At 40.8% G+C, this 24,181-nt stretch overlaps 1 protein-coding gene across 1 annotated transcript; it reads right to left on the reverse strand.

Annotated features, from left to right (window-relative positions):
* On the reverse strand, positions 1-24,068 carry agtpbp1 (ATP/GTP binding carboxypeptidase 1). The gene is made up of 26 exons (XM_044026224.1): positions 23,955-24,068; positions 21,519-21,577; positions 19,573-19,703; positions 17,722-17,789; positions 17,410-17,473; positions 16,820-16,966; positions 16,049-16,180; positions 15,872-15,965; positions 15,727-15,764; positions 15,289-15,497; positions 14,980-15,157; positions 14,083-14,183; positions 13,391-13,507; positions 12,483-13,258; positions 12,031-12,114; positions 11,780-11,869; positions 10,959-11,107; positions 10,727-10,814; positions 10,037-10,181; positions 9,584-9,734; positions 9,113-9,293; positions 8,866-8,995; positions 8,259-8,390; positions 7,506-7,682; positions 6,412-6,563; positions 1-2,347 (listed from the first exon to the last, which is right to left on the reverse strand). The coding sequence occupies exons 2-26, from the start codon at positions 21,548-21,550 to the stop codon at positions 2,179-2,181; spliced, it is 3,735 nt and encodes a 1,244-aa protein (XP_043882159.1). The 5' UTR covers positions 21,551-21,577; positions 23,955-24,068; the 3' UTR covers positions 1-2,178.
* Positions 24,069-24,181: the final 113 nt, after the last annotated feature.

The raw sequence follows: 24,181 nt of genomic DNA on the forward strand, positions 1-24,181 counted from the left end.
TTTTACCACATTCATATTTTATTTCTCATGTCTTAGCTTCCGTCTCCTGCGTTATACAGTCAACCTAAAAACCTGCTGCTATTTCCACTTGTTCACCTTCAAACAAACACGTAACAAAAGAAGCAGGACAAACACAGATACACTGTAACAGCACCCACAATTTCATCATATATTCCACACAAAGACACACACACACATGAACAAAAAAAAACCTCCCCAGGTTTGCAGGATGTTCATGATTAACTCTTAAAAAAAGGGAAGTAACTGAAAAAGACTGAAGAAAAAGAAAGGAATGAAAGAGGTTCAGAGGGAAGAGGAGAAAGCAAAAATGATTGGGGAGAGTGAGGTGGAGGATAATCAAATTCAAAGAAGAAACACTGTGTAAGAGCATTAGCTGAGCTGAATAATGGAATAACTTAAACTCCTGTGCACACACACACACACACACACACACACACACTCACAGACAGACACACAAAATCCCTCATATACATACAGGTTACATCCCAGAGACAATCCGCAATAAATTACAAAATAAAAACGACAGGAAAATAGCCATGCATTAGCTGTACAATTGCAATAGAAACTCAATAAAAAAAAAGTGTCAACACAAAGCACCGTCTCTATTTAAGCATCAATCTCTCCCTAATCGGCAAATTCACAAAAGTAAAGTGCTCACACAAGGAAAGAACAAAAAGACATTCCAGTTTGCAAAAAAAGTTGACATTTGTTTCCATCTATGTTCCGCATTTATAGTGTTTATTGAAAGTGCAAAAGGGTTTTTCTGCTCGTCACAAGCTCGTGTGGTTGCGTGTGTGCGTGTGTTGCGTTCGTCGCCGCTGGCTAACAATAATAATACTGTCTATTATTAAAAACAATGAAAACACCACCACAACAGTGCGTGTGGACGTTCTAACGTTCCACCTCGATATTTTTTTTTACGTCTGTGCGCAACCAGGAAACATAAACAACCAGTGTTAGTCTGTGTGTGTTTGTAACAGCAAGTCTGTCTTCAGAAAGACAAAGTACATTCTACATTTGAGTGACGTTAAGAGTTTCAGTTTAAGATACAGCAAGGCAAAACAGCTCGTGGGTTATTGGACCAAGCGCACCGTCGTCAAAGAGGTATGGGTTACGGAGAGGAGGAAGTGAGGGCGTAACTCAAATTTCAATTTGTTTTAACCAGCACAGAAGCGAAGGGTGGTTTTTTTTTGTTAGTTTGACCCTCTACCACAATTAGACACTATCACCTTGACCTGTCAGGAAAGAACAAAGGCTGAAATTGAACAAATGGAGAGTTAAAAAGAAAGAAAAGAAAAATCCAGGATGAGTAGATCAGTGCCGAAGATCCACTTTCCTGTTTCAACCAAACACAGTGTAACAGGTAAGAGAGAGGTTTCAAAAACAGTATAGAAAGAAGCTGCTGGCTTCGTTACATGGTATGTGGTTATATGTGCTGCTGCTATAATGCGAGAGCGTATGGCGCCCGAGGTTTAAGTCCATGAAGGTTAGAGCGAAGGTGAAAGGTGAGAACAATCATTAAATTCCATCCTAAATCTCACCAAGGGCTTACTCTATGCTGCGATCCATTTGTAGTCGGAACTCGGATTTCCCCGCAAACTCGGACACTCGGAAAACACACTGCTACTTTCACCGTTAATAGCACCTCCGTCGCGTTTGTTTCCCAGTTATTCAGTTGTACACGTAGTAGTGTTTACATTGTTAACCATGGACATGTTGCTACGCTGTTGTTAATGAATGGAATTGCCAACAATGCCGAGGCCAGAGGACGGTTTGCATTTGTGACTCCCAGTTTCCGAGTTCCAATGTAAATGAAACGCAACGTTGTACAAGTCTATCTGACGCGAGAGGCTGATGCAGCAACAACGACGCAGTCACATCCAGAGGGCCGACAAAATCAATCCACCTGGGAAAATCGGATCCGATTGGTGCCAAACGCAGCGCAACATACCTAGCGTGTCGATATAGAGGGGTCAAGTGTATATGTATATATATACATATACATACACACACATCTAAATTTATTCATCAGTCAAAATGACAAGTATAAACAAATATTTAAACTTGCGACGTTTTGATCTGAGTGGAGCTAACAGTCTGAGCAGTGGATGGATAAAAGCATGAGCTGTGTGAAGGAGATGACCTCATCCGTCCGCATCAATCCCTGTGATTGGTGTCAGTGTCCGACAGGTGATCGGGATTCTTTTGGACTTCGCCGCCGTCCTCGTTCTCCGGCTCCGCGTCCTCGTCGTTGCTCTCCGCGCTGTAGTCGATGGCCTCCAGGAAGGACGGCTCGTCCTCCTCCATCACGTAGGTGGTGGGGCAGCTGGAAAAAAAGTAAAAATAAAAGCGTGTTAACACAGGTGTCGCCCAAAGCTGTCACTGAGAAACGCCTTTGTCTGTAACCGGAGAGTTTTTTAGAGCTTGAAGATCAATATGACAATTTATGAAATGCTTCTACAGAAACACACGCCTTCATTTGCATGTGTTGTAGCAGCGACATTGTTCGTGGTTTCACGGAAAAACAAACACCCGTGAAAATTAAACTGAGGGGAGTTTCATGGTCCTTGAAAATGTGGCGTTGGTCACGTCCATTTGTTGAAAAGCATAAAAACACAAAACAAAAAAAGGCACGGATCAGTGAATCTGAAATCATGTTTCGAAAACCTGTCTGAACTTGTAGCTTTTTCTCACTGTGTGATGAAGTCATATGAGGGCTGATGTTTTTTAATCTTGGAGCTGCTATGACTGAGGGTGTGGATCGAGGAACTGTATTTTTCCTTCTTTAACAGTCTTAATGGAGTCAGTTGGTCTTAATGGAGATATATGCCGTTAGCACAGCAGCTGAGAGCAGCCATGGTCGCGGATATGTTTTTTTTTCAGTCCGTTATCTTGAGATCACGGCATAATCAATAATTAACGAGATAAATGAGTGCGTTATCTCGAGAGAACGAGGCTCGTTTTCTTGCGACGACGAGATAACAAAAATTAGAGGTTGTTGCCTCTATCAGATCAGCAGTCGTCATTTAAGGAGAAGACTATCACAGCTGAGGCTCCATGACATGTTTCCACCGAGTGGAGCGGTTTGGTACGGTATGGTGCGTATGTTTTTCACGTTTCCATGAGTAATAGTACCAAAATAACTGCCCCAAAATGTTCCATATTTCAGTATCCTTCCCTTGAGTTACCAGAGTGATGGTACGGTACGAGTGGATCTAGATCCACGACGGTCAGCTGATTGGGCGGCAGAAAAAGCGCCACTCCCCTTGTAGACACCTGCAGTCTATTCTCATACAAAGCCCAAATTTGTCTTGTTGAAGTTGTCCATCTGTGTTGTTGTCTGTTGTGTTCGATGTTGTTGTCGCACTGGTACAACGTCGCCACATCGGGCATTACCAAGTAAAAGGTATTGTTCCGAGCTGGAATGCAAGCACAGCTTGACTGTCCCAAACAGTACTGTAACTGTACTAAACCGAACTGCACCACGATGGAAACAAGGCTGTCGAGGCGATTGCTCTTCAGTGACCCTGCAGGACCATGGACAGCGCCCTGTCGTCCTCTCAGAGAAAGTGTTGACAAATATAGAAGTGACTGTGGCCGATCTCAGCTTCTATCTGTCAGAGCAGCCTCTAGTAACATATCATAACACAAATCATAACAAAACACAATAAAAGAGGTTGCTAACAAACTGCGCTTGTGTGCTAGGACTGACAAGGCTGTTTTTTTTTCTGAGGGGCTTAATGGTTAAATGGTTGCTGGTTCTTTGAGGTTTTAGTGGCTTTAGTGGGTTTTTAATGGTGTTAATGGGCTGAAATGTGATCCCAGGGAGACAGTCGATCAGGGGGCTCAGACAATGATCTTCCAAGTTTACTGGTGTGTGAGTGCACTGGAGAGAGGGAGGCAGAGAGTGAGTGTGTGTATGTGTGTGTGTCAGTATATGTACAGTAAATGTGTATGTGTGTGTGATAATGTTTTTTGTGTAATGATGTGAATGGACAGCAAACTCTCCAAATAAATAATGAGAGTTGTGAGTTGAGCCAACCATTACAGACCATTATAGGAAGCCCAGTCTCTACTTTTTTGGAGTTAGATTTTTACACTGAATCCGACTGAAGACCCCTTCATATACAATTGCATTAATGCACAATGAAACATCCACATCTCCAAACATTCACATGTAACATGTCTAAATTAAAGAGAATTAAATAATTTGGGTTTTCTTTACACTTAGAAAAAAGCACACCAGTGCCGGTATCCGAGACACCCAGATATCTGCAGACGCCTCCCAATGGCAACAATATTGTTGTGATGACCTATTAAACGGTAAGTGGTACCATACCAAGCCCCACGCATCAACCCGTAAACCTGGGATGAGAGAGCAACCAATCCCAAAGGACGCTCAAACACACACACACACACACACACTCACACACTTTGACTCCCTTAATGATCAGACACATAAATGATGGATGAATTTATCAATATGAGAGTAGAGAAGGTTTGTAAGAGAGAAACACTGCCAGACACAAAGAGAAAGAGACATAAGCATTAAGTGGTCTTGAGTACGAAGCCATTCTTCCAAATGAACTGCGTTAACAAACCTTTGGAGGGCAGAACGCCCAACATTTTATGGGGACCTTGGTGGTCACAGGTCAAGTTTAATAATTTATTTGCCAATGTTGAAGTGAAACACAGTCTAATCTGCATGGATGTCATGTTCCTGAAGAGTAAACTTCACTGGTGATTAGATGCTGGATTTCTTGAAGATGAAGAAGAGTAATGTGCTGGCTTAGCACTGTCTTTGAGTGAGGCTGGCTCATTTATAACCTTTATACTCTGGTTTGGGGCTTTGTAGCTTAATTAAGTGCTAAAAACTTAAGAAGCATTGGTTCATCTACAGTACCTAATATTTTATGACTGTCTCTAATTCCCTGTCTGGCAAAATTACTTACTAATTTCAACTGGGTTACAGGTTTCAAATAAGGCATCGGGTGCATATTCCTTTTAACAAACAGAGAAAAGAAGCATATACTGACAGTGGAGCAGCTGGAGCTAGAGAATGACTGGCATTATTCCATGATAAAGACTAAGCTTATTTATTTTTTTCCAGATAACTAGATATGTAGAGCTTTTCATCATGACCTGTGCATTTGTAGAGATAATAGAGCACAATCAATGTTGTTTTTTTCTGTACTGTGTTATTGATTATGCTGATAAAACAGTGAGAGACCAGAACATTAAGCTGTGAGTTGTACGGAGCTCGATGACGGTCTAACCGCAGACGACTGCACAGAGTGGCAGTTAGTTTACATGTTCCGTGTGCTTTTCAGTTACACTGAACCGTCGACGGCTCGCTGTCCTGAAAAACTCGACTATTTTCCATCAAAGAAATTTGCTTTTTACTTTTTACTCAACATCTTGGGGAAAAGAAATTATGCTTAACTGACAATTCTTCACACTCATTATTCTCTTCTCATTAACTTTTCACTGCATTCATCATTAACAACATTTCGATACTGCTTACAGGCCTTCATTTGTTGGACTGTCACACCGTTGAGTATCAGTGCCATGAGGGACGTGAAAGGCACTAACGATGTTTGGTATATAAAAAATAACAGTCAGTAACCATTTTAATATTTTGAGCAACAGAAACCACGTTTAAATCTCAGATACGTTAGGTAGGTTGCATGAGGATAACACAATTGTTACATTTACAACCGTAAATTTCTAACTTTTAAAGCAACACTGACTGCCTGTGAATCGTCTCATCACATCTGTGTGCATGAGCATGAACTAATGCTGCCACTTTTTCAAAATCTGAACATTTAGCTCAACAGAGGATGGAGTTAATATTTGAACAGAAATTACCTGTGGATTTCAAAATTGACACATTAGGACACCCTTAGGAGAACCTTTTTTTTGTAACCAAGCAGAGGGCACTCCGAAACTCACAAGTAAGGCCTATGGTTTTCATTATTGTCTCAATAGACAATGACCACACTAAAACATCTGAGAAACCATGTGCCAAAGTAACTGTTTGCCACCTACTATGGGGCTGTTAGCTGACTTTGCATCTGTCAGTTGGAAGACTGCAGCTGCTCCACAGTGCAACAACTAATCTGAGGATTCACCCCATCATCATAGATAAACGGACCAATGTCAAGTATACACCCTCCTCTCCCTGCCTCATTTTACACACTCAGCATAAGCAGGCTGCTTGCCAGAAGCTTGTAAATATGCCACCACAAAGAGATAACAAGATTTATACTCAAGGTTGTGCGGAGAGGTGGATTAGAGGGTGCACATTCAGATTTTAACAAATGTATACCATTTTTGGAAAAAAGTGAAACAGGATCCATTTGAGAAGTACAGTACGTGAGCGTTGCTTACCTGACCACTTTGGTCTGCATCCCAATAATGTCGCTCTCCAAATCCAGCAAGTGCTGGTGGTTACGGAGCCCGGTCAGCCTCTTCAGTCTCAACAAGGCCACACAGAACTGAGCTCCCATCTCCTCCAGCTCTCTGGTGCCGATCTGAAGACCCTGGAGAGGATGCACGTGCACATGAAAGAGATTACAACACTAATATATTCAACAGAAGAAATGTCTCTCTTTCACATACAAAAAAAAACCCATCTGAAACACATGAACTTGCATGTACTGTACTGCATGTACAGTCCACAGCTAAATTCAGTCATCTCCAAGGTTAAACAGCAGTCCACTCTCACATGGCAGCTGCAGTTTTTTTTTATTGCTGCTGCTGCTGTGTCACTGTCCACCTTCAAACAGCCCAATTTTCAATGCTGGGAAAAACCCTCACTACAGAAACTTTTCACAGGGAAACAGGATCATAAATTTCAGCGGCATCAAGGACACATTCAGACAGATATGCACTCATATGTACAAGTCTAACAAAGTCCGTACAGCTTTATTCAATCATACAGGTACTGTGTGGTCTCAGACTCCACTAAAACTGAACAATAAAACACACAAATGTTCATGTTCCCTTTTCCTTTGAGCTAAACCCTAAACTCGGTGGCCTGGCCGGAGAGAAAGACAACCACAGTTCAGAGCACATTAGTTCCTGCACATCTGGACAAATACTTTTACAAAAAGCAGTGGGGGGTGCAACTCGGAGCCAAAATGGCATTCAGGGTTTACCGTTGGCTATGTTAGGTGCTGAAACTGGGATAATCCATTTGGAAAGAAACTGTTTTGGGATGGAAAGTCAAGTCAGAGAAGAAGGGGAGGTTATCAGGTTAAAGGGAAAGAGGAGAAAAGACAAGTGATGAAACAAAGTATAAAAAGAAGACTGCAGTGCCATCTGCTGGACACTTGGGGGATTTATGGGTGGCCTCGCTCAAACTTACAGGGGTGGAAACAAAATATAAAGTGGATAAACAGTCATTCAAAAAGGACAAAGGCAGAATTCAACCGTTTACAACAAGCAGACCTTTTCGCCCCTGTGAACAAAAACACACTTACCTTATATTTACCCTGGTCACAACCACAGAGCGTACTCTCCATGGTGTAACTGCGTTGCACTCCTATCTCTCTCCATACAACTACACGGGCAGTCGACTCTTTAGTGCGCTCCACAACAAAACTGCAGCTCGCCATGCTGAAGGCCGGGGCAATCTGAGAGAGGATCTTAGGAAGTGCCTTAAGAAAAAGACATAAACTGTTAAAAAAGTCTGAATGATTTTGTGTGTGTGTTCATTTATAGAAAAGAACAAATATCTTGGTAAAATTTAAGGGAAAATACTAAAAATGACAGAAAGTAATAAAAAAATATGAGCATGTTGGTAAAATAAATGTTTGCGGGTTACAGGCAATCTTGGAACCCATCTGCTAAACCGTCTGGTGACAAATTAGCCTTGGGCTTCCGGCGTAGACAGCAGATATATGGGCCAAGACTTTTGTTTGCCATTCTTCTTCTTATACTCCGCTCGACTAGCAATGTGAGAATGAAGATGCGAGATGTGGGACTACATTTCCCGCCAGATGTTTTTGGGCTTTTCTTTATTAAAAGGTGCCGACATATGGATGCAGTTAAATAAAAAAATACATTACTGATAGCCAATGCATTTCAATCGAGCACCTCTTTTTCTCTACACATGGCCAAAGAAATCTTTCCCCTTAAGTAAAGATTCTGCATATTGACATGCAAAATTTGTTTATAGGTGTTACAGATTATATTACAAGCACAGATGTGTGTGTGTGTGTGTGGGTTCTCACCCTGTATCCAAGGTCCTCTTGAAGGTCGCTGGATGTAGCAGTGATATTGGAGTGCCAGACTGTCTCCTTCACGCTGCAGCCGTACATGAAAACGTTTTTCTTTCTGGAATGACCGTGGTAGTCACAGAACACCTGTTCGAGTTCACCCATGCATTCACACATTGAAAGGAAGCAGAAAGAGACAGGAATAAAATCAGAATGCTCTGCATATTGTAAATTGTATTGTATATTCCTCATGTCTCTTTCTCCAAAGTGCTGTAGTTTACTCAAATGTGTAAAATGTTCTTAAATAAGAATGATATATTATAAATAAATTCAATAAACAAATCAAGGCTGTGGTAGGTCTGGAGGGACAGCTACAATAACTCAAATATCAATTTTAATGTACTATCATCAAAAAAAAAAGGCCAGCATAGACACTTGTTTGTAGCTCCACTAATGTCTTAATGTTGAGATGTGCGGATGTGAAGTTTAGTGACCGTGCAGCTTAAGAGACTGAGCAGCTGAACAGGAGAGATGGCACCACCATTTCATTTACAACTTAAAAAAATACTCTGTGTTCTTCCCAAAGGAAAAATTATAAAGCTGAATTAATTTATGGTCATACCAGTGGTGCCCTTTGTATGTGTACAAGGTACTGCAGCAGACTCTTAGTGTGGAAGATGGTTGGGTGGAGCTCAGGATTGGGGTTCTGCCACTGGCGATTCAAATCCTCTCCACTAAGAGAGCAGCGATGACTGCAGCAGAAAAGAGACAGCATAACACAAGAAGAGAATAAATCAACAGTCCTTAAATCTTAATATTCATAAAGCTGTAATTTATACCAGACTAGAATTTATTTTTTTTTTACTTACTTTCCATTTACAACTCCATCAGGGTTGAGCATGGGGACTATCTTGAAGATGTAGGCCTCTCTCAGGCTGGCTGCCAGTGGGCTGGTGCCCATCAAGAACTCCAGTGTGCCCTTCATTACCCAGCTGGCATTGGTCTCTCCAGGGTGCACTCTGGCCGACAGGAAGATTATTGGACGATTCCCTGGAGAGTGAGACAGGATGAGAGTGCACTTCAATCACAAACAGAGGAAGATGGAATAAGAAAGTGCTGTCATTTATAACATTTCAGAGCAGTGACGCAGCATCAACGAACTAAAGTATACAGCAAACATACTAGTATATGTTGATAGTGCAGGGAAAACTAATGTTCTTGGAAACAAAGAATGAGGAACTATCCATTTTTTGGAAGAATTTGGAGAACTAAAAGGTCAACAAACCAAATCCTCAATCAATCAAGTGTACAGATGAATAGATTTACACTGGTTTACTTACTAAACTGACAGATGTGATCATTGGAGTTGGACTCTGGCATGGCAGTGATGGTTAGAAGGGGGCAGCTGTTTCCTCCCAAGGTTTCGCACAGGACATCTTGTCTCAGGTAAATCTGAGGGGTCCGCAGGTCCTCCAGTTTGGAGAGGTGCATCTGAGGATACAGTGACCAAACATTCAAACAATATTATCTCCAACTTCATTCCTCTTGGGTTATCAATACGTTTCCTGCTGCTCTGACTCCTAAATAGGTCACTTGTAATGAAGTGATTCAGACTGGGCTTCTCGAACATTGCTTGTATGGTCAACTGTTTTGTAAATAACATGAACACAACTCGAACAAAACATTAGAAGTGGACAATGAGGAAAGGTAAAATTGTGAGCGGTCAGTGACATTTATACGACTAAATGCTAATATCCTCCGGATTATAGTAAATAACAGGATTGTTACGCTACCTTAAGAGTGGAGTATGTATATGGGTAATGATAGGCAAAGTAGCAGACATCATCCTTGTGGCTGAAACTTGTACTGAAGGTCATTGAATAGTACGACTTTCCTTTCTGACCACCAGCTGCAACAGAGCTCCTTGCAAAATGATTCCTATGGAAAAACGCGGAATATTACATCAGTAAACATTGCACTCACACACTGTATTAAATATGCTTGTGCACATACAGTAAATACTGCAATTAAATTACTTCCATTACATATTCAATGTTAGGTTTTTATATCATGTTTCTAATATTCTGCCCTCATAATGTAAAACTGGAATCAAAAACAGCTTTGACTTTATAGGCAGAGTTAAATTAGACTTTATATCATCATACATGTACTTTTTACGTAGGGAATGTGCAGAAAGGCAGCGTCATCATTCCTTTCAAACAGACAATCACAGTGTAATTCTACCTCACAATAATTCTGTCAGGGTTGCAAGCCACATTGCAGTTGAGAGTGTTTTATGGCGTTATAAAATGTAAAAAGATACGAGGCATTTAATTCAGTATCGTATAATAGCTGCTGAATGGACCCATTTGTATGCTGCATGCAAAGCAGCATAGAAATGGGTTTTTTTTTTTTTACCCAAAGTAAGCATCAACACTTCTAACAAAAGGTACTTTTTGCCACTTTTTTTTGAAAGTACCTACTTGTAGTAACAGATGTCTGCTCCTGTTCTGACCCAGCGAGGCCTGCCACTGATGGCCTCCTGCACAGAGTACATTAGCACCTGCATGCCTACACACACACAGACAGTAAAGGGTCAAATGTCAGCGGTCAACACGTCATTTTTACTGTACATGTTCATTAGGTCAGATAAATAATTGAGAGCTGTTAGCTACTTGACTATGTTTTCTGTCTAGGTGCTGAAGTGCATCTCACCGTAATTGAACTGGCTGTTCGACTTCTCACAGTTGATGATGTTGAAGCGGTAAGTTGTTCCAACACGCATGCCGCTCACCTCAAAGTAGAACCACTGGTGGTAATGATTACTGTTGATATCTGAATTTAGCATCAGATCATACTCATATCTGGAGAAAAAAGAAACACACATAAAAAGTAAATATTGAGCCAAACATCATCATATATATTTTGTTTTCATTCTCATTTCTGAAAGATTGAAGCAAGATGGAAAGTGACAATCTTGCTCCAAAGCTGCAGTGTGTAACCTTTGGTCATTTTTATTGTTGATCCCATTATTCTGCCTCCAGTCATGGTGACCTGACATAAATGGTATGCTGCGTGATTCATATGAAAATTGGCCCTCTCAAGCATTACTATCAGACCTGATTGAGAGGAACATTAATGTGCAGTATATACACCAGCAGTGGAGGTGCGGGGCAAGGCAGGGGCAAGAGGCGTTTATCCTGTCAAACTGATGAACAACCAGGTTTCTGAGTCTAAAAATTGATCTTTCCGTGGCCACTTCTGTGTTTTTAGACAAACTCCAACCTAAAAACACTTTAATTGGTTGATTTGAACACTGCTATACTGAGAAATACAGAGAGACTTGTGTGGAGCTGATAGGCTAAATCAAAATTGTATCAACTCATTTGACAATGGTTTAATCTAAAAGATTTATTTTTTTTCAAAACATACACACTACAGTGTTAAATAAATGCATGTAATTATATATATATATATATATATATATATATACATATATAGATGTTTATGCGGTTAATGCTGCAGTACATACTTACTTTCTAACCTGAACTGCCTTCCTGAGATTCCCACACTCAAACTGAGAGTTGAACTTAAGTGATTCGCCTTCATCTTCAATCACGGGACAACTGAAACATGAGGAGGAACAAATTATACTTTTGAGAAGTCATTACCCCACTATATATAAAGATGATAAATTGAGCTAATGTGCACTGTTAAGAGCAGCGCTCTGTAGCTCCATTTACCACGAGTGATAATTGGGTTAGCGGACCCTGTAAGACAAACTTACCTTAACACATCCAGGTCATAAACTACTTTATCCAGGATATCATTAGGATGAATCAACCTCTCGATGTCCTGGAATATCTTACACCTGTAGGGTTAGACCCACACACAAATATGTAGTTAACACGATGAGATGGATACATGCTATAAGCTACAGGAAATGCCTTTCCCTGCCACTATAATTGTATAAAAGTTAAAATGCAACATCTTAACTGTAGCAATCAGATTGCAAAGCCAAATTCACTATAGTGAAAAACAAATACTGTATACTGTGCCTTTATACGTTCATGTCTGGGGCCCAGACTAATCATAACGAGTCAAACACAGCACAATATACGTATAGCCACTTTATTCTTTTTTTAAACTTTATTCCACTCTCCTAATTTTAATGTTTTTCTGTATCTATACCCATTTTTTCTTTTATAGATAATGACCAACGCTATTAAATCTTCTCACCTCTGTACACCGTAGACCCTCTCCAGAAGGGGCTCTCTAAATGTTGGGGCAACATGGCCAAAGTAGTCTGGGTATGCAACTTCAGCATAATGAGGTACAGAGTGTGTTCCCTTCACCATTTCCACATACAGGTCAGGGTCATGCAGTGAGAGGAGCAATGCCGTGTCTGGCACCTCCAGAACGGCTCCTTCCCCTCCTTCATCCTCAGCACCCTCTGAACCACAATCTGAACCCCAGTTACTGCCTCCTCCTCCTGAACGACGTGTCACAATACCTTCTAAGAGCAGAGGAGACTGTATGAGTCTTGTGGAATTGACAGGAGACTCTGCTTGTTTCACTCCCTTTATTCCATCTTCTGCATTTAGAGCCCCCTCCTCTTCTAGAGAGACACTCTCAAACACACGTGCCAGTTCCTGTTCTATCATCTGCCCTTGAGAAGGCTTGGTGAATGAAGACAAGGTTGCATCTCCATCTGGGGAAGGAATGTGGGACTCTTTTTTTTTGTCTTGGTCCTTGGCGAGGTGGACGTCGTCCAGTTTTAGAGGCTTTTGCGATGCAGGGGGAGGAGGAGCGGAAGCAGAGGGAGGCAGCTGAGTGTGTTGTCCTTTGGTATTATTGCAGAGCCACTGAGAACTAGGAATGGGGGTGTGTTTTGGGGACAGGGCTTGAGCTGTGGGCACTATGATTGGCCAAGAGGATCGACCCGAGGCTGCTGATGAGAAGGATGGTGATGAAGCTGTAGTAGAGGCATTCTTTGAGCATTCAAAGTTATACCCCTGTAAGAACAAGATACATGTAAGGCTTTTTCCCAAATGACCATGTTGCATAAAATATTAATTAATGGTTTAAATGTATGTTCTGGTACAATTATTGCAGGTAAATCCTAACACCACACACAGAAAACAGACCTGAAAGTCTTCAGATAGCTCCAGGAAGAACCTCTCATAGACTCTCAGCTCCTCAAAAGAACGACCAGGACTCTTTTGGGGATGTAGTTTGTTTAAGTCTGTCTCTATGTCTTCATTCTGATTTTCGGACACAAAGGGAAAAAACAAGTTTGCTATACATACATAATTTGGCCCACTGCTCAAGTCTGTTTCTCAATTTTGATTGTGAGATACTTAATTTCAAGTATATGTGTGGTGCCATACTTGGAGATTAATTTGTAATGTTTAAAAGTTCAAGGTCCCACAGAGCACAAAAAAGTCTGATTTCATTAAAAATGCCTATCAGACATGGTGAAAGTGTTCGGCACTGGCTTGTGAGGTCATTGGGTTATGACTGCCCTCTGCTGGAAATTTAAAGGAGTGTGACTAGAATTCACAACTGGGTCATCTTTAACAAAAACCCAAATCTTTGAGAAATTCTGCCCTCTAATGAGACAATCTGTAGAGATAAAAAGTGTCATTGAGTATTAAATAAATCACAAATGCCAATTGCCAACAATACATCACAGTCCTCTGTGAATCACAATGTGAAGGCTATGAAAGATGTCATGAACATAAATCACTCTGTGCTGTCTCTTTAACACCATGATTAACACGATGATGCAGCGACGAGATACGCAGCTGTTGCTCTCCTGTGGATATGCGAGTATTACCGTGGTGTGGTGATTTTTCTCATCCTCCTCATTCTCGCTATCGTTTTCTGAGTCTGCCTCCGCCTCCTCGTTATCATCGCTGTCATCTACAACATCGTCCACTGGGTCCAAAACACAAAAACAGACAAACAAAAAATTGTAAGGTCAATAACAATTTATTTACTGTCTTCGTCCACAGTGAAGTATGTTTATCTTTCGAAATGTGCGTAGGGGCTGGCACATGACCAGACTAGCAGACCTTAGATGATTTTGGTCACAGGGTCTCATTTGACAGGAATAAAGAAAAATGTTAACATAAAGATTTGAGCAGCCATGATCAAGCGATGAGTGAGAGGCAGTGAATAAAGAGGAACTGTTGAATATTTTGCAGAGCTTACAGTCTTACTCAGTTCTCCATGTGACACCTTGTTGGGAATAGAGATAAGACTGCAGCACAATGCTGTGCTATGGTTCAAACTTTCAGACTTGCTGTTACCAATTAGAGCTTTTAGAATTATGGCATATGCTGTTTTCTACCAAGTTCCTTTTTGATTTTGGACAATAAAAAGTATGATTTCAGCAAACCAACTAATGTATTTGTCATCAGAATTAAAATAAGACTATTTTTTTATATTTCATGTTCATTGGAGGAAAAGCAAAACGCCTCAAATGTGGACTCAATGTAGGCAGCAAATTGGTTGAGTGCAGTACAAATACATAGGTCGACTACTGAGCAAGCCAGCCCTATGCGATGTGCACTAAGCATCTTTCTTACTAACACATATCATGTGTTAGTTTGGTGAATGTGTCTGTAATGTATAATTATCAATGTCAGGCATGTGTATACTAGTGTGTGAAAGATGAGGCACACACTAGCAAACGGTGTGTGTTTTGCTGAAGTTGGCTGTGTGTTCTAACCTCCAGCAGGCTGGTTGTACAGTTGTGCCACAGGTCCGACAACAGGAATTTGTGGCAACTGGTACTGGAAGGCCGACTTGATGGTGGGTAGAGGCAGACGGTTCTTCGGGAAACACTTCCTCATGATGAGACTTGACACATTCACCAGAGGATCCAGAGTCCGCACTGGGAGACATTCCTGGGGATAAGATCAAACAGAAAATAGTGAACAGCTGAAACCTTGTGTGTATTGCATGTACAGTGCGTGTGTGTGAGTGTGTGGTGCATTCTTTGATTGCATTGCCATTTGTACATCACACGCTCACTCACAACAGATGAGTTGTAGAGGATCCTCATGCCATCGGCTTCTATGAATGCCTTTCTGCCGAGTTTGATATTGGTGATGTTTCTGATGCAGACCAGAAACCCCTTGCGAATCAGCATATGGCGATGTCTTGTGTCACTCCGATGCCAATCCAGGTACAGAGAAAGCAAGACAGGCACGTGTTTGCCGTCCACTGCACGGCGGGCATTAGTTTCTGCACAGGGAAGTGGAAGAAGACAAATAATTAACAGTAGCTAAAAGGGATAAAGAGGTGTATGGGAACAAGTGCAGCTTGAATAACTTGATATCAATCATGTTTAATTATATTAGTAGTAGGATTCATGGTGAGAGAAAGCAGCGTGAGTATACAGCATGGACCCAAACACAAATGAAAGATCACTACTGACGAGTCAAACGTTAATACTATGAAGTAAATGACTTACTGGATTTGAGCAGTGCTCCCAGTGCATCCAGAGCTACTCTGTTGGTTTAGAAACAAAGGAAAATTAGCAAGGTAAAGCCTGTGGATGTCACTAGTGTGTTATGATATTCATGCTGTGAGATTTATCAACATAGACAGATACTCACTTGAGCAGGGTGGTGTTTTTCTTATTGTATGGTGCAACAATCTTAACCATGAGCTCCACCACCCCATTCTTGCCCAGTGAAATAGCGTTCACCACTGTACATAAACAAATGCATAAATGGTACAAAATCAGGCAAAAGCATTTCAAGAAATGTATCATAAAGATTGAAGTTACTCACAGTTGGTAGCGTAAACCCTGAGGACCTGCAGGCATGGCATGAGCAGTTTGGTATTCTGTAGTTTCTGTTTCATTAAGTTGACAGTGACAGTCAGAGCTCCACTCAAACGTGCCTTCACTCCAAACTTTCTGTCTGAACACAGGGGCTGCTATGTCAGTGTACACCACATCACCACAAATCTTACCCTGCAGTTTGTTTCAAACTATTCTACTGATGTACAGGTGGCAATAACACACTGAGAAATCTTGTGATGTGCATACTGTACGTGCATGATGAAGAAGTGGAACTATCTACAAGGATATAAACAAAGTTTAATATGAAATATTATAAAAGGTATGTTAACTTCCATAAAGTTTTGGAATACAAATCTTTCTAGGTGCTATATAAACACTGTCAAAATGCTAATTTCACAGTGAAATACACACAAATAGTATTTTGGGAGTGGAGGTTCTTTTCCCATACCACAACTACACAATCACTATCCTCCAAACCATTACCCCAAACATTTCACGAGGAATGAAAATCACTTATAATGCTTGTTGAACTCCAAATGCTCAATGTACTTTTGTGAGAGATACAAAAATTAAGGTTTTACTTATTCATAAGAAAACTCTACAGGACACATTTTTCCAGCATAGATGAGGCTTCACCTGACATAAATGTGATTTAGTTAGAAAACAAAGACAAAATCAATTAAAAAGTCGACAAAACAAACCTGTTTGTACATTATGTTAACTTAGTGTCTGTATCAAGCAGTGTCATTAAGCATACCTTTTGGGCCAACCTTGGCCAACAGTGAATGCAGCTGCAACATGAGTTCCTCGCTGGGTGACAACTCCTTACTGGCAATGACCAGTATCTGGAATAAAATTCCTGTTCCTCCTTTAGACACAAACACTGCTACCCTGCGACCTCTGCCTGATTGAAAAAATAACAAGCAATGCAACAACATTACTTCAGTCAGACAACACACATTTGAATGTTAGACTGTTTATTGCATCAGAATACAGATGGTTATGTTTGGCGTCCAGGCCCCGACTTAATTACTCCCCACAGATATGTTACACTGGAATATCAGGGAGTGATGAACAAACATCTTAAACCCCTGTGAGACCTGCAGAAGGATGCTGGGTTGGTGGTGGGGTTTAATGCATGAGCAGCAACACTGGTACAGGGCAGCAGTAGCACTGACGAACGAGGGAGAGACGGGGAAATTTTGCAGCTTAAATAGCCTGTCAAATTGAAACGGGTGTACGTAAGCTGTGTTTTATGGACATGGAAATGCTGCCTGAATTAGCCCATGGGTTTGCATCATTTGTGATCAACTGTGGTGGAATTAAAAATACATAGAAATAACTTACCCACAGTAAGCAGCTCACTGAGAATGGACAGGATGTTCAGGGTGGTCTGGACATCCTGTGTGTTCTGTCAGTCACAAACAGTGCCCTTGTTAAAATGACATACAGCATTCAGTAGAGCAAATTGCAGAATATGGTGCAACGATTTCGTCTTCGGCACAAAAGAGACAAACGTACAACCAGGAGCAGAGTCTCCTGCAGCTGGGGTATACACTTTTTATGATCGGATCTGATCTGATGGACTGGTCAATATGCAAAAGTTGCAACAAATATAAGTACAAAAGTATAGATAAAAATGTAGATGAATGAGCTGACCTCTAACGAGGTCAGGATGACCTCCATGCCGCTGCAGCCTTTAGACATCACCTCTTTTCCACTCTTCTCTGTAATACAAACAAAGTCAAATTATTGGCTTATTCCAAGTAAATCAGGTGGGCATTGAAAGACAATTCACAATTTTAAATAGGATCATCTTAGAATGTGTCAGCTGTTCTGATTTAACTGATGACTTATGTCAAATGTGTGCTGTTGCACACGTGAACTTTACCATGTTCATCTTAGAAAACAAGACATGAAGTAGGTAATGAGGTCCTCTTCCACACTTTTACAGAGACTTTTTTTCTTTCCCCATCTTCCCACCTCTTTAAACCTCGTGCCTGCCCAGTAATTTGTGAGCTGACAGACTACCAACCGTTTTGAAGCAGCTACAGTGAGAGGTCCTGTCCTGAGACAAATGCAATCTCACAAATCACAAATGAATGGGTAAATGAGCCTTGGCAGTATCCCCTGAAGCAGTACTCAATTTCATAATAGTTCTCAAAGTTCTGGATGACATGTTTCCAGGTTCACTGCAAAGTTTACAGTTCATGCATTCACAAGGCCTGGCTGTGAATCTAAATGACTGCACTGGTATCTCTCTGTCCATCTAAGGCTGGAAATAAACTTTTCAACTTCTTCAAGCCTTTCCAACTGTGAACAAACACTGAGCTTAAGGGCAGGTCACCATAACCCTAATACTTTCCCTTGCACGCAACCACTCACCCGTCTACCACTAGTGGAGAGCTAACAAACGTACAGCCGATACATCACACTCCTCATGTGCCCTCTCCTCTTGGACTTGTCAACTTTTCTGAATCAGCAGGAGGTGGAAAAGAAGAGCTGCCAAACTCTCAAATTAAATAATGTCTCCGAGTCCAAATACTAAGGAATCGAACGAAACCCCTACTAAGAAATTTCTGTATCATCTGCATTTTTCTTCAGATATGTTTACACAATATACTACTCTCCACTAAGCACTCTGAACATGAGACAAGAGTACAGCAAAGTCCTGATGGTGTATAGTTACCATGAATGGGGTCACAGACCCCCCGCTTCCCCAAACCAACGTCACACTCATACACTTTTCAAGTTGAGGTTGCAACCAGGGCGTGACAGTCAGCCAAGCAGGACATGAGAGAGGGACAGCTGATATATGATGATTATCAGGCTCACAGACAGGAGTTAATCCACTATGGCCATCAAGTTTACTTTTAAGAGGGATAAAGCAACATATTATTGTGAGAGGGGACACAAAACCCAAAAAAAGTGACAGGAAAAAATTACTTCAAGGACATACCCTCTTAAGAATATGCTGCTGCTCTATCACACCAGCATTTTTGGATTGGAAACTGAAGTTTGTGTCCGTGGAGAAAATCTGTATTTCTTTACATAATGGCACACAGCAGTTGTTGATCCACTGGATTACTGTCCACCAGTAAGTTCAAATTGTGTTACTTTGTCACTTTTGTCACAGTTTGAAAGCCTTTGTTCAGAATGACCAAAATAACACAAACTTATCAAACATGGTACCAGTAGACTAGTGACTCCTGTGACTTTAGGACCTACTCTGGCATAAACTCTGACCTTGTCAGGACCAGTAGTCCTCACGGAGACTTAAACATGGTCCAAATTAGATAGAACCTAGACAGAACGTAATTTCTGAGGAAGTTTAGGGCTAAGATTTGAATTGTGGCTCCATTAAGGGATACTCGTTATAGTTACAGTTAGGGTGTAGCATTAAGCTGTGGTGGTTAAGGGGCTAAGGAATGCATTATATCCATCATAGTCCTAACTAAGAATGCGTAGGGTTTGGGTTAAATTTGTGTGTGTGTGTGTGTGTGCTCTCACCCTGCGTCTGTATAAGATGCAGTATCTTTGCGGTGATCTGTCGAGCTGTATCGACATCCTTAACCATAGCCTCTCCAGTCATCCTCTCCAGTTGGCCGAGAAGCATCAGTATCCTGGAGTTACTGGGTACACTAGAAAAGCATACTCAGTTTTACCACTGGAAAGAATATATTTAACAGGATAACTTGATTTGATAATGGCCTCCCCTGCAATCACAAAGGAAAACATTGTGTATTCAAATGCATCTGAAAAGATCAGAGACCAGTGTGAATGACAAACAGCATGATGATACATTCACATTGACAGAGGAATCTTATGATTTCCCACTATATGGCTAAGATTATAAGTAGAGAATAAATGCACCTTATCAAACAGTGCTAAACTAACATAAATAAACTGATCAACCACAGCACTGAAATCTGTAACTGGTTTTTAAATGTATTTTTGACTTAAGCTATTTAGATAAATTGAAATAGCACCTCAAAAACATTTCTTAACTTACTTGCAGCAATGCAATTGATGCTTTAAATTCTGAAGTCCTACGATTAAGGAATGGTGTACCACACGGTTCAATTATAGGCTCATGGTTATTTATTCTGTATATAAATGATGTTTTTGTACCACAGTAGACAATGCAAAGCACATTTCTTCACAGATGAGGAGTATTTATGCGTACTGGTCATCTGTGGAATAAGCAGTGTCAAACTGTGAGTCTGCTTTGGACTGTGTGCAAAAAGCCATCAAAAACCTTCATTTTCAGACTGAAGTTTTTAATGTTGTAATGCTTTATCTGAATGCACATTCAGGGCATTGCAGTAAAAAAAGCTTGATGCTCAGTCCATTTCTCTGAATAAATAATGGTTATACAAACCTGACCAGTATGATCTGGACATTCCTAACTAGTGCACAAAACGCACCGATGATGCTGGTACTGTTCTGCAGTGTGTGAAAATCCAGTTATTCTGGAAAGACATGGTATCATATATTATATGTTTTGGGGCTCTCTCTTGAGGTGCATCTTGGGAAAGCATTGTTGAAAAAGAACAGATGGGAGATAGTGTGTATTGTTTATTACTATTGTTGTTATTATTATTATTACTGTATTACTTATATTACTTATCCCCTGATGTTCTATTTTTGGGGTTGCAAATTGATAAATATTACTGTGTGTTTCGTCTATTCTTGGCAATGTCAAAAACAATGTTAACATTTTTTGCAATCCACGTTTAATGTAGCTTATATGGTTAAGAACTCTGATCACTGCTGACTGTTGAGGTTGTTTCCTTGTGCTTCATTATTTCTGGATTCTTGACCCATTCTCCACTTATGATCTCAGCTCAGTGGTGCTCACATGGAAACACAGGGTTAGAAGTCAGTTGTTGGTTCAGCAACAGCAAACATGGGATAGCAAATCAAAACTCTGTGATTGTACCCAGTGGAGCAAAGTTTCTCATGTCCTTATAAAGACAAGAGGAATAGACAGAGAGAACTATCGTGTGTGTGTGTGCTGGAGACAACAAGGGGAAACACTACATAAATGGAAAGACTGTTAAAAAAGGGAGAATAAACTGCACAAGAGATGCAAATGAAGTAAACAAAGAGATGAACAAATACTTCCTTCTAGAGAGACAAGCTAAGCACACACTCCTGATCCCTCACTCAACCAACAAGCACACATTTTCTTTCACATATAACACACACGAAGAAAGATGACAAACCACACAGAAAGTTATATTGCAAAGAAAGTTAAACATTAAAATGGTACAAGTGCAGAATCTAAGCAGAGAGACCAAAGGTAAAAGGCATTGACATAGATAATATGGGAACAGATGCATGTGACAGAGGAGCCTTCACATAGACACATAACACAGCTTTTGCATATAGTAGGTGTTTGTGTACACAGATGGAACTGTATTGTTTTTCATTGAAAGAGCAAAGTAACTCACCCTTTTTCTGTGGCCATTCTTGGTTTGTTCATTTTTACCAACTCAACATTTCATGTCGTCTGAAAAACAAAGAAAGTCAAGATTTGAAATAAATCAAACTTAACTTGTTGTGCCAATAGAGATCAAATTTAACTCTATGTTGCAAATTTAGTTTTACAATATAACAATAAATTCTTGGTCTGTCCATATATATATATATATATATATGTTCATCCTGTAACAAATGAGAAACTTGTCTGGAGTGCACCTACCACCTTCCACCAGAAACATACTTTATATGATGATTAATGTGTCTCCGCAACATACTTTTAACTACTGGTTTACTATTTTGGCTTTTGGGTTAAAGTTTGGGATAAGGCTTTGTTAAGACTGTCCAATAAATGGAAGTCAATGCAGACCCCTTGAGTCCAGAGTTTTTGGCTTTAAAACTTGTTTTATGTAACTGTGAAAATTCTACTGTATGTAGCTATTTCTGCAGTCACCTATTTCTGCATCTGTGAAAGTTGCACTTCTACATCTGGCACCTGCACAGTCTTCAAAAGCCCCCACGGACATGCCCAGTGCCATTGGTGTCAGTGGGGAGACTGAAAAGGTGGTTGGACTTGGCTGGGACAATTGAGCACGAAGATCCTCACGCACAGTCTTCATTTGAGAGGTCTGTCATCTAACTCGTTACAACCCTGCTAACTGACTAACATCATATGGAGACATACAATCATGCACATGCAAATACTCTCTGCATGCTCCCTTCCGATTCTGTGCCTCTGATCTAGAAAGAATCCTTTGAAGTGGCATGGTATGAAGTAGCACCAATGAGTATCAAGGAGAATATGGTGGAGAGAATGTAATGATTAATTAAATTTTATATAATAAATATTTTTGATTTCAGCACCTAAATGCAAGTTTAAAGTAAGAGTGGTCTAGAGTAAGTTAATGTCTTCACAGTCCTAGGAGGGTGAACGGAAGAAAATTGACCTGGAAGACCCATGAAGATCAAGTAAATATCGACTGTGAAAAGGTGAATAACATTCTCCAAAGCGTCATCGGAGGTGCTTGGCGAGTAAAATGCATGCTTGTGATTTTCCTGGCAATCATAAGGTATGGGACAGGGAGCAAGTCCCTTAGAATCTGCCCCAGCCTTACTTGTTCACATATGAGAATCCCCTCTAAAATCCAGAGGATGCAAACATGTCTGGGCTAGGTTGAGTAGCCTCAAGTCTACTGCAAAAGACCCTTCAAGTGCTCGGAGTTGGATGATATCAAGAAAAATCTAATTTCTTTCTTCACATAAGGCAGCTTAGCTTACACCATTCATTGGGCTGGAGCAGCACACAGTAATTGGATCTGCCTGGTCTCTGGTCCCATTCTAGTTTCGAAAGTGGCCTTTGCTATTTGTGAAGATACACAGAATTTAACAAGTATACAAATCTGCTGTAAGTCAGACAAGAACATTTTCAGATTTTTACAAATGGGTCTAAGGATCTGGAATTTGGACAGACTGGCTTTGGCATGTTTGTTGCTAAACTTCAGAACAGACAGACAGACGTTCGCATGTCAGATCACATTTTTGTAAAATTGCCAGTAGAACTGTTTACTGGATAATCGGGTGTGACCCTGCAGCTGCTCTGATAACATTGAGGAATGGGAAATGAAGGGCCCGCCCTGACCTGGTCGAAATATTTATGTTGAGTATTTAGGTTTAAGTAAATAAACTGTAATATAAAGGGAATTAAATATGTAACTGCTACTTTCATTCCATTCCATTTCTACATGCAGTCAATGAAAAAAAACAAAAAAAACAGAGGGGGACCCAAAACATTTCATCCCTCTTGAGTGACCCTGTTCATGTATAAAGTTTCGACTTTAACATTGGAGCACACTTTGTTGGTAAAATCTGTATATGCGCAGATTTTCATTTGCACTTTTTGGGACATTTGCGAGCTCACCCTTGTGACACTTAAAAAAACAAATCACTGGGACTGTGTTTTTTACGATTTACTTTTGAAGTCAGTTGCGTAAAATATTGACGATGTTGCCCTTTCACAATCAACCCCATAGCTGCAACGCACCGCTATCAATTTCTCATAAGTCCCCTTTATCGCGGTGCAAGATAAAGGGGTATCTCGTCTCATCTCTAGGCTAAACAGCTGTTATATCAGAAACCCGCGGGGACATGCGGGTTAAGTTAGCAGCTGTCGGTGTTTTAGCAAGCTTTACAACTACGCAATGCAGTTTTACCAAATGCACCGTCTGGCTGAGGCTGCTATGCCTCTGCACCTGCTAGGCGAATCACTCATTAACGACCGCCTGTCTGCACCAGCAGGCTAGCTAAAGGAATTATGTAGCACACAGTCATTTTAAATAAACAGCATACAGGCAACGTTAGCTAACGCGCTACACACGTATAACGTTGACGGGGACAATGGTTTTACGTACCTGCATGGAAAATGAGCTGTTATCCCGTTCAGGGCGGTCCAGTATCCGAGATAAGGGGTACTGTTACTGTTGTAAGAGCAGCCTGAAACGCCCTGGTGATGTTGTGGTGGTGACTGTCAGACAGAGGGGGCTGTCTTACGTGATTACGCTATACTACGTCTCTGTAGTCAGGACGAGGCTGGAAAGCTTCCAAATGAGACAAGTGCGACATTACTTTCACTAAAATG

The sequence above is a fragment of the Solea senegalensis genome, linkage group LG5 (genome assembly GCF_019176455.1).
Source record: "Solea senegalensis isolate Sse05_10M linkage group LG5, IFAPA_SoseM_1, whole genome shotgun sequence".
NCBI classification, from domain to species: domain Eukaryota; kingdom Metazoa; phylum Chordata; class Actinopteri; order Pleuronectiformes; family Soleidae; genus Solea; species Solea senegalensis.

Excerpts from the sequence above, each read along its gene's own strand:
- agtpbp1 (XM_044026224.1), bottom strand. The coding sequence starts at position 21,550 with ATGAACAAACCAAGAATGGCCACAGAAAAAGG. Across the intron at positions 17,474-17,721 it reads TCATCCTGACCTCGTTAGAG|AACACACAGGATGTCCAGAC; the intron begins GTCAGCTCATTC and ends TGTGACTGACAG. Across the intron at positions 13,508-14,082 it reads AGAAAAATCACCACACCACG|AATGAAGACATAGAGACAGA; the intron begins GTAATACTCGCA and ends TCCGAAAATCAG.